Source organism: Perca fluviatilis, chromosome 10 (assembly GCF_010015445.1).
Source record: "Perca fluviatilis chromosome 10, GENO_Pfluv_1.0, whole genome shotgun sequence".
NCBI lineage: Eukaryota > Metazoa > Chordata > Actinopteri > Perciformes > Percidae > Perca > Perca fluviatilis.
The window spans coordinates 11927833-11938863 of NC_053121.1; the positions used below are offsets into that span (position 1 = coordinate 11927833).

An 11031-nucleotide genomic window follows, 5' to 3' on the forward strand; every position below is an offset into this window, starting at 1 on the left:
ATTTATATATATATATATATATAGCTATCACTCTCGAACATACCCCGGAAGTAAACTCGGAAACTAGAAATTGAATGATTATGTCGCCATCATGTGTTCCTGCATAATACACCCATGGCACAAAGCACAGTTTAGAAATGGTAAATGCTATTTATTTATTTTTTAATTTAATTTACGAATATTCTGTCATCTCAGTTCGTAAACATAAATTATACATAATCAAATATATATTACCTAATATAAAAGCAAAATAAATAATTTACACAAATAATAATAATAAATAAATGAAAAGGTGACAGACTTACAGACTTCACTAAAGTCATGACAGCAAGTGTTTTTAATTAAATAGTTCTGAGTAGATATTAGTTATTGAAATACCTTTCTTATTTGTGTAATTACCAAAGAGACTAGACGTGCATATCATTTTCAACTAACAATAGTTTTTGATTTAGCTTTGTGAATATGGAACTTAGCCTACCTAATATAATAAAAAGATTTACACTATTACACAAGTTCCTATCTTTACATTCGAAGTAGGTGATACCATTTTCCCTTCAACTGTGATTGTATGTGTAGTGTCATTTTCTTTTCAGAATGTAGGAAGTGGTAGATGCTAGATCGGATCCACTAGACGTGTCGACGTCAAAGGATGTGGCTCGTGGCCCGCCTTATTCTGCCTCTGATTGGCTTACCCACCCTGGTATTCTTACTCTAACCAATCCCCGTGCCTTACGCTAACTACGTCGATCATTCTAGCAGATCCGATTTAGGATTCACCTTTTGGGAACTTTAATTTACATGTATAACCGCCCTTTCCGGCCACGTGACTTCTGGGATTGTTTGGAACCGCGCGTCTTTTGGTGTTGGCGGGTATCAGTAGATTCACTGCTGTAGAGCCTGCCGGCTGACAACAGAGCTACTTTACCGCTCCAGATACTCCTTGATCACGCTATTCCTTACAAAGAAAATGTCTGACTGGACCAGAGGCAGACGAAGTGACCCTCACAGCAGCAAACCTGAAAATAGGTACGTTTCGAATGCTGTGCCTTTCACGTTACTTACTTAAAACACCGTTATTACGAGCTTCCATTGTGTGTAACTTAGCTAGCTAGCTAGATCGCGTTAATGGATGGATGAACAGACGGCCAGAACAATCGGAAATAGGAAGCAGATGGCGGGAGAAACTTTTAAACTAAGGATTTCTATTCTATTGGACACCGGAAAGCTGGTTTAAGTAACGCTAGGGGTGCAACTTACGTTAGCCCTGGTTCTGTGCGTCTGATGTATCAGAGGTAATATAAGTTAACTATCGGTTTCTCTAAAGGCGAAATAACAACCCAGAAGCTTCTCTAAAAACAGGTGACGTTGCCGCGGTTCTGACGTTACTTTCAGATTCGTCAATGACACGTTTAATGTTAAAAAAACAAAATCCGTTTGCTGCGTTATAACAAAGCGTTTAACCCTCTTCGTAAGTGGCGACTGTCTTTTCTAGCTAGCCCGGCGGCCGGAGTTCCGGCGGGCTGCCATCTTTGTTTTGATTTTTGGAAACCTTAGCATTAACGTTAAGTTGCTGTATCTTGCTGTAATAACGTTACACATTTCAAAACTATGCCCCATACGGTCTGCAAGCTAGTTCTGCGTTTGCCGCGCTAACGTTAGCTAGGTAGGTTTAGGCGCTTGCTTATCGCCTTTTTTATTCTTATTGGTTTACTCGAGACGGATAGAAACGTTAACGTTAGGGGGAAGGTTACTTCAGACATGCTTGTTGTAACGAAGTAATCCTGTGCTTGTATGTTTTTAATCCAAATCTTTATTTCTCCCCCCTGCAGGAAACGAGGGGTCGACGGAAGCCTGCGGGCCAACAGAGAGGCAGGTGGTAGTGGTAGGGAGAACGGCGGCCACACCGACGGCAGCTACAGATACTCTGAAAAAAGACATGCTAGGTAAGACTACACACTTACAATAGAAGTGGACTTTCTTTTGGATTGGATTCAACTTTATTGTCAGAGCACAGTAACTGAGACAACGAAGTGCAGTTTAGCATATCACCAGACGTGCAAACGGATGAACAGCAGTGTTTCCTCTAAGTCAGGGGTGTCAAACTCAGTTTCACTAAGGGCCACACTAGAAAATGAGAATCACATTAAGGGCCAGACATGTTTAGTTTATTGACATGCTTTTTATTTAATTGAAAGTAAAAAAAATGTTGACTATTGTTGCATGTCTCATACAGCTTTGTCACTTAAAGTTTGGTCGACAAAAGTCAGCAAAAAAAGTTCCTTCATAGAGTTTAGAAAATCGAGCTAAAAACAATTATTAAATATTTTATAACGACCTGTTTTGTAGGCCTGAAAATGCAAACTCACTGCTTCTGTGGGAATTTATGATTGTCAGAGTCGGCAAATCTGCCAAATTCTGTTTTGAGTGTCGCATAATTACAGTTTGAAAACAGTTTCTGTCTTTTTGGTTTCAGCGTATATATATATATATATATATATATATATATATATATATATATATATATATATATATATACATATATATCAAAACTTGCAAGGGCCCGGATTTGGCCCGCGGGCCTTGAGTTTGCCTTTGGTCTAAATTGACTGCTTTGGCCTGGCAAATAGGCTGGGGCCAAATTTAATACTTTGAAATTTCTTTGAATACTTTTCAAAATCCTCATGAACCACTCTTCATATCAGCATGACTTAGGTCCACCACACAGCACTTATTTAAAAAGAAAATATGTCCCTTTTAAAGCTGGGTTGCCTGTTTTCTCCAGTTTTTTTCCTTCTTCCAAAACTGTGGCGAAGAATGCCAGGAGCTGAGTTTCCATTGAAACAAAATGATGACTGGTGTACAATCTTCACAGAGAAACATTAGGGCAAAACGGCAGCCATCTGTTTTAACAGAATATTCTTTTTGTCAAGCTCGGCTAAAAACAGAGTCGGTCAGTATGTTACTTTGTTGTTCACGCTGGACTATCAACGTTATCTTCACTTCACCTGTCCTGCTGTTACAGGGTTCCTGCGGATCCTTAAAAAGTTCTAAAATAAATTGAATTTATTAGTCAAAAAAGAAGGCCTTAATTGATATTAAAGGAACACGCCGACTTATTGGGACTTTAGCTTATTCACCGTATCCCCCAGAGTTAGACAAGTCCATACATACCCTTCTCATCTCCGTGCGTGTCGTAACTCTGTCTGACCGCTAGCCTCGTTTAGCACAGATCCTGGAGGTAATCAGTCCTAACTACTATTGCCTAATAAGTGAAAAACTTCAACATGTCTTTAACAGGATGTAATGAGACACCGCAGTTATTGTGTAAACAATCTGGAACTATATTCTCAGAAAGGCGAAGCACTGCTACTTGGGCGGAGTGATTTGCTGAGAAGCCCCGTGGTGAGGAGCAGAGAGTAAGAACGGTGCTTTTCAGGTGTTGCGCTAATCACTCCGCCCAAGTAGCAGAAGTAGCAGTGCTTCGCCTTCTGAGAATATAGTTCCCAGTTTGTATGCGGTTAGAAGACAGCTGTGTCTCATGTGACCTTGTTATTTGTACACCCTGTGACTATACAAATCACAACATGTAAACGGGAACATGTTGGCGTTATTTTGTCACTTATTGGGAGCAGTAGGCTAGATGGAACCGGTTACCTCCAGGATCTGTGCTAGGCTTAGCTAGCGCTGGGGGCGTCAGACAGAGTTAAGACACGCACAGAGATGAGAAGGGTATGTATCGACTTATCTAACTCTGGGGGGTTAGTGTGAATAAGCTAAAGTCCCAATAAGTCGGCGTGTTCCTTTTTTTATCTATTTTGTAAGTTATTTACAGAATGCCCCTCGCTTTAATGTAATGTTTCACATTAGTAGCAATGTGATGGAATATAATATTAAATAAATTAGCATATTATATTGCCTTTTTATTGTATTATCACTTGATATCAGTTGGCAATGTTCTCATAATTATGTTTTATACCTTTCTAGTGTACATCGCAATATTTTCCAATTATTCTCCTCTCTCTTACCTTCTAACGTATCCTTTTACATAGTCTATATTGACGACGTTTCATTTCCGGTATTGTTCAGTTGCTGCCGAAAGTTCTGCCGGATGTCCCTCATTTTGGCCGGATGACAATCACCATCGCTCTCTTTGTGTTGGCCATCTAAACTCCGGTGGATTTCTGAGGACTCTGGTTAACTGCTCCTCAGATCTCTGCAGGGTAAATCCAGACAGCTAGCTAGACTATCTGTCCAATCTGAGTTTTCTGTTACACGACTAAAAAAACAGCCTTTGAACATACAAATGTTCCACCAAAACAAGTTCCTTCCCGAGGCTATGTTGCAGCGGCGCCGTTTCTGCCTCCGGTGCTTAGTGCCGCCCAAGAAATTGTGATTGGTTTAACCCTCTTGTTGTCCGTGGGTCAAATTTGACCCGTTTTTTTTAAAAGTTTCAGAAATTTGGGATTCTTTCATCCAAACTGTCCAAAAATTACATGGATGGTTCCATACAACGCTCCTTGCAAGTTAAATGAAGGATCAGTTCACTACCCCAAAAAAATGGTTTCGAAACCGTATCATGAAAATAAACTTTGACAAAACACTAAAAAAATCAATATCATTTCATATAAATGAGGTTTCTTGACCATGAATTCGACAAACAATTAGTGTAAAACTAGTGGTAATACATTGGTGTGAGTGGTGTGTACAATATACTGATGGTAGTGTATGTAAAAAATGTTGAAAAAATAATTTCACTTTCAGTTTTGGTTAAAGAAATGCCAATAAACCAGAGCACGCTTTTCTTCCATCCCGGAATGCCGCGTGGACTAGCCAGACCCTCCTCCGCAGCGCTGTGGAGGAAGGTCTGGCAATGTGAGACTACCTTTTTACATAGTTTAGCTGCAAAACTGTCCGATTGGCCGCGTGGTATTCTTCGCTTGACGCTCAACACAATGTATTGGAAACGGTACTCGGTCAACAAAGTTGGCAGTGTGCGGCCACATCTGCTGTCACCGTGGCAACGTGAACTTGTATTCCCCCTCCATGTGTTAATGCGGGTATGTACCTCTTGTGCTTCCTCCCTAGTTTCACCACTCCAGAGAGCACAGGCCCGGTGTCTCGCTGCAGCAGACCGGCTGACTGGGGCAGCCAGGTAGATGACGATGAGATGAGGAGGGATGTACACAGAGACATGCAGCGGTAAACAAACTCTGCTTCTTGGTTTTTTTTAAATTTTATTTTTTATTGTCTCTTGATTCATTCAAAGTCCACTTTTTTATTGTGTGCCAATCTTCACTGACTGTGTGTGCACTGTGTCCAGTTACAGGAGGAGGATACTGGGTGCAGAGGTCACCCAGAGAGAGAGAAAGACCTCGTCTGGCTCTTCTGAGAGGTATGTCACCCTATTGCATGTCGGTCCCTTTCACAGCCTGTTCAGGGTGGAACTGTTGCGCGGTTATCCCGCCTCGCCGAACACCGAATTGGGGCTGCACGACATGAGGAAAATATGCGATATCGTCGTTGAAGGTCGCAGTAAAGATATCGCCTGCGATACATAACCAGATATTAAAGTGTACTCAGTTCTTCATTTTCAACAAATTGCTTGTTTAAAGGTCCCATGACATTTTTCTTTTACATTAATATGAGTTCCCCCAACGTGCCTATGGTCCCCCAGTGGCTAGAAATGGTGATAGGTGTAAACCGAGCCCTGGGTATCCTGCTCTGCCTTTGAGAAAATGAAAGCCCAGATGGGCCGATCTGGAATCTTCTCCTTATGAGGTCATAAGGAGCAAGGTTACCTCCCCTTTCTCTGCTTTGCCCGCCCAGAGAATTTAGCCCCCCTATGAGAGAGAGACATCATGGCTTTCAAACGAGCAAAGTGGCAGTTGGTCAAGGCCACACCCCCACCCTCCACCTTGCCCCCCCTCCTCCTCCTCAATAGCTACAGACAGAAATGGCACATCCTACTGGCTCTAGTGGCTGTAATTCTGAGAAGAGACTTCAGATACAGTATTAGGGGACCACTAAGGTCTATATAAAAGAGACTTCAGATACAGTATTAGGGGACCACTAAGGTCTATATAAAAGAGACTTCAGATACAGTATTAGGGGACCACTAAGGTCTATATAAAAGAGACTTCAGATACAGTATTAGGGGACCACTAAGGTCTATATAAAAGAGACTTCAGATACAGTATTAGGGGACCACTAAGGCCTATATAAAAGAGACTTCAGATACAGTATTAGGGGACCACTAAGGTCTATATAAAAGAGACTTCAGATACAGTATTAGGGGACCACTAAGGTCTATATAAAAGAGACTTCAGATACAGTATTAGGGGATCACTAAGGCCTATATAAAAGCATCCAAAAAGAGCACCATGTCATGGGACCTTTAAAACAAATGAGAGGACATAATTTCCAACATTCTTTTATTGAACAAATTCAACATTGAATTGAAAATGAAAGGCTAAATAGAGAGTGACAGTTAACATTTTACAGTGGAATTTTCTTCTGATGTTTTCTTTTCAACCATCACAAAAAATCGGAGTGTCTATCGCCATATGTCGCAGCCTTTCGTGATACGGTTATTGCGCCAGATGATATTGTGATGATGCAGGTTTTTTTAAATGACCATTTTTTTTTATCATTCTCATTGAAAACAATTAAATGTTCAGCCATAATATTCATCCATCATTGCTGAGTCTAACCAGCTGTGTACACACACACACACACACACACACACACACACACACACACACACACACATTCAAAGTAGCAGGCTCTCTCTCTTCCCCCTCACAAGCTTGAAGCTCGCAGGTGTGTTTAGTTGAGCACATCATTTACATACTCCTCTCTGATCATTGTTATTTTTCTCCCGTTACCACTATACTGCCGCACAACCAAGTAGGTGTATGTTTTCCTGAGCGATGTCTTTCGTCATGTTGCGTTCAAGTCCCGGTACCTCGGGACACTTCCATCACGTTGAATGGTAAAGCTGTTGATCGGGATCGCCTCTTCCCACATTTGTTTAAAGAGGACATTTTCATAAAGTGACCTAAGCGTCCTGAATCGCGGGGGGCGGGGCCACGCTGTTTGTAGTTTCCATTCACAATGAACGAGGAGCCTGTCGTGCCTTATTTTTTTTTTTTATTCTTTGAGTCTGTATGTATGAATACACCTCGCCTGTCTGTCTGCAGCTGTGACTCAAGAGAAGGAGAAAACATGGAGACCGATGAGGCCGTGTTGCTACGGCGCCAGAAACAGATCAACTATGGCAAGAACACACTGGCCTATGACCGATACACCAAGGAAGTTCCAAAGTAGGTCCACACACACACTCACACACACACACAAGCAGTACAGCACTGCAACTATTATGAGTACGTGTGTGCGACATAGAACAATATAAATAATGTCTTACAATAAATAAGTAGAACCTTGACTTTGGACTGTATTTTTCGTCACGCGCCGAGACTAATTCCTTGAATGTGCAGACATATTTGGCAATAGAGCCGGGGTATCGCCACGGATTTCCCCCAAATCGTTAGATTCCGATTCACAAGGTCCCAATTCGATTACATTCATTCGTTCGATTTCCGATTCAGTGTCGATTCTGTATATTTCAGTCCATTTTTTGCTGGGATATGAAAGATATTCTATGATTTCTACAGTCTGAGTTTTGAGTGACCTTTCATTCAGATATCTTGAGGTGAGAGCAGTCGGGACCTCCTTTTTAAAATGGCCGTGACATTTTATTTTTTGTTCTCGCCAAAATGTAGCCTATGTTTTGTTATTTAACCGCCTTCCCCAATGGATTCCTTAGGCCTTCTAGTTTCATATGATACAGACGGAGATCCATTCTGGATTTTATGAATCGATATTTGATCATTCAAATGAATATATAAAAACAAACCCAGCCCCACTTGGCAAAATAACCGATTCTGATTTCTGATCTCTGTTTCTTTTTTCTTTTTTTCTATCCCCTTTTGTTTCCAGACACATGCGTCAGCCGGGTGTTCACCCAAAGACTCCCAATAAGTTCAGGAAGTACAGCCGTCGCTCCTGGGACCAGCAGATCAAACTGTGGAAGGTCAAACTGCACGCCTGGGACCCCCCAACGGAGGATGGCCAGGACAAAGTCCTTGATATGTAAGAAGATATTTGGCCTCCGACAAAGATCCGAGTCACCCGAGGCCGATAGAGAATGTACCTCAGTCTCAGTCAGCTGTTGGGTCATGCTCATTAGTCGTTTTGTCCTCTTGTTCTTCCAGTGAGGAGCTGGATCTCGGTGACGTAATGGACATTGAGCTGGACTTCCCAACCTTGCCAGACTCCCAGAATGCCCCAGCCTCTCTCCCTGCACGCAGCCTTTCACTGGAGGTGAGTTTGATTGAGTCATCATCTGTTTAGTCGAGTTCTATCAAATCCCCTATTACGTCTGAATCATTTTTAAAGCCATAAGAAATATATTCAAGTCATAGTTTATATTGCAATATATCGCAGAATATTGCAATATGTTTAAAGTCGCAATAATATCGTATCGTGAGGCCTCTGGTGGTTCCCCACCCCTAGTAGTTCCCCTTCGAATCCAGTACTAATAACTACAAGAGTTGGGCAGCCTAATTTAAAGCAGGGGGCGAAAAAGAACTTAATGAAGCAGCTTTTTATTTTTTTAATCGAACTAGTTGCTTTTGCTCTCTTGTTTTGACCCTGAAGGGTCAGGAAAGATTGTAGCAAGTCCTTCCCACCCTGGACTCAAACTTTTTAAAACATTCCCCTCTGGGAGGAGGCTGCAGTCCATCAGAACCAAATCCTGTAGCCACAAAAACCGTTTCTTCCCAACTGCAGTCGGCTTTATTAACAAGGCCCGGGATCCCCGCTGACCCAGGGGATCCCAGCATCAGAAAGCAGCGCAGACATTTAAGTGGCACCGAAATCCACATTGCTATTCTGGTACCGGTCTTTTTAGGGATTTTAACATGCGCCGTTCACGTGAGAACAAAGTTGCGTTGCCTGTATCTTTACACGGCAACCCTCCATAGAGATTTATCAGCCTACTTTTAAGTAACCGCGACAGTAAAAAAAGGTATTTCACACTGTTATTATGGTTAAACTGATCCACGGTTCACACGCATTCTGAACCGTGAATGTCAATACGTACTAGTCTATATCCTTGATGTTCCACTTCCGGGATTGCTCCGATTTCACTCATTTAGGCCGGATATTGGTTGCCTTGGGCTTCCTTTGTGTTGGCAATTTAAACTCTGTTTGATTTCTGAGGACTATGGTTAACTGCTCCTCAGATCTCTGCAGGGTAAATCCAGACAGCTAGCTAGACTATCTGTCCAATCTGAGTTTTCTGTTGCACGACTAAACCAACCTTTTGAACGTACACGTTCCACCAAAACAAGTTCCTTCCTGAGGCTATTTTGCAGCCGCGGTGCAGCTTTTCTCCGGTGGCACCGCCCAAGACGATTGTGATTGGTTTAACCCTCCTGTTGTGCTCGGGTCAAATTTTGACCCATTTAAAAAAATAATAATAATAATAATTCTAATATCATAAATGTGACTTTCTTTCAAAGAAATTGTCCCAAAAAATAAATGCATAAATAAAGTGGTTGGTTCCCTGCAACCATTACTCTTCACAAGTAAATGATATATATAAATGATCGGTTCACTACTTTCATTGAATTTGCGTGTTTTATTCAATTTTATAGCATTTGAAAAAAAAATGATCAGAAACGTCAAACGCACAGAAGGAAATCAACAAAAAGGTCGACAGGAAAGACAACACAAGGGTTAAATAAATTCCATTAAACCAGAGCACGTTTTCCTCCCATCCCCGAATGCCGTTTGGAGGAGCAAAGCGAGACTAATCGGCACGGAGCAACCACGCTCCGTTACACCACTACTTTGTAAATGTTACTTTCTCGGATACTTGCAATAAATCCTATTCTCATTCTGCTCAGGGCGAAGACTGCTCGGGTACTCCAGTCAAAGTACAGAAGACAGAAACCACAGTGGAGCCTGACATGGCGTAGTTTGTCATGGAAAATGAAGGGAAAAAAATGGTTTCGCTCCCCCAGCACTCTGACTTCTCACAGCCCACCGTGTCTCCCAGAAGGACTCTGTTCCAGGTTGCAGCTACTTGACGCTGCTGGAAGCAACTCTGCGCCCTGCACAGCTTCACAGTGCTGTGTCTGCGTCTCAGCTGGTAGTTACTAGTTCAACACTGTAGCATCTTTAGTTTCCATTTATACTAGTGCTCCTTAATCCAATGGTTGGGACCTTCTTCTTTTTTCCAGATCACTAATCTGCTCAGGGAGTTTTTTGTTGTTGTTTCTTTTATGGCAGGATTTTACAGTTGCATGTTTAATCACGCTTTGGTCAGTTGAAATGGTTTAGGATATGGTGTTCGCCAAACCACTTGTAGCGCCGATCCGTGGCCTGGTAGGGCAGACGTCCAGGTTTGTTGACGTCCATTATGTGCAAATGCTTGTACTCGCTAAATGGAATGAAAGAATAGATAGAAACTGACCAAACTCAAAGTGTTTTTCTAAATCGTTTAAAGGAAAGGCAAACCAAAGGCAAAGTATTTTCATAATTCAGATTGACAAGATTTCTCCCCTCCCCCCCCAAAGTATGTACAATTTTTAAATACTGAAGAACATTACTTCTGTTATATTGGGCTGTGATTTGTTTTTTATATTGGTTGTTTTTTTTTAAATGCTAATGTTACTGTGTTTGTTGTTGTTTCTTTCATGGTGAAGACTTTCAAATAATAAAAAAAAAACTTGAATGTCTCATATTGCCTTTTATTACCAGAACTTTATGATAACCAGCACTGTACATTTTGCTGCAAGAGTACAACAACTGCATTTCTTCCATTGCATGTGTCTGATTCAGTTTTATTAAAGTGAGGGAGTGTAGAGTGGGTAACTCTTTACTTGAAGGGATCTACATAAGAGTGACATGACAAGGTCATGAACCCTAACTCTAACCATAACTTGTCATGACAAAAACTGAATG

The 11031-nt window shown here is 41.5% G+C and overlaps 1 protein-coding gene across 3 annotated transcripts; it reads left to right on the plus strand.

Moving 5' to 3' along the window:
• The first annotated feature begins 815 nt into the window (after positions 1–815).
• On the plus strand, positions 816–10667 carry LOC120567327 (stem-loop binding protein). Of its 3 annotated transcripts, none has more exons than XM_039814283.1 (8): positions 816–1026; positions 1830–1943; positions 5086–5199; positions 5327–5392; positions 7200–7322; positions 7999–8151; positions 8274–8382; positions 9972–10667. In XM_039814283.1, exons 1-8 carry the CDS (start codon positions 968–970, stop codon positions 10041–10043), a joined length of 810 nt encoding a protein of 269 aa, XP_039670217.1. In that variant the 5' UTR covers positions 816–967; the 3' UTR covers positions 10044–10667. The 3 variants fall into 3 exon arrangements, with proteins under 3 accessions (XP_039670217.1, XP_039670216.1, XP_039670218.1); XM_039814282.1 differs by having other exon boundaries at positions 817–1026; positions 5321–5392; XM_039814284.1 differs by lacking the exon at positions 816–1026 and adding an exon at positions 1190–1292 and having other exon boundaries at positions 5321–5392.
• Positions 10668–11031: the final 364 nt, after the last annotated feature.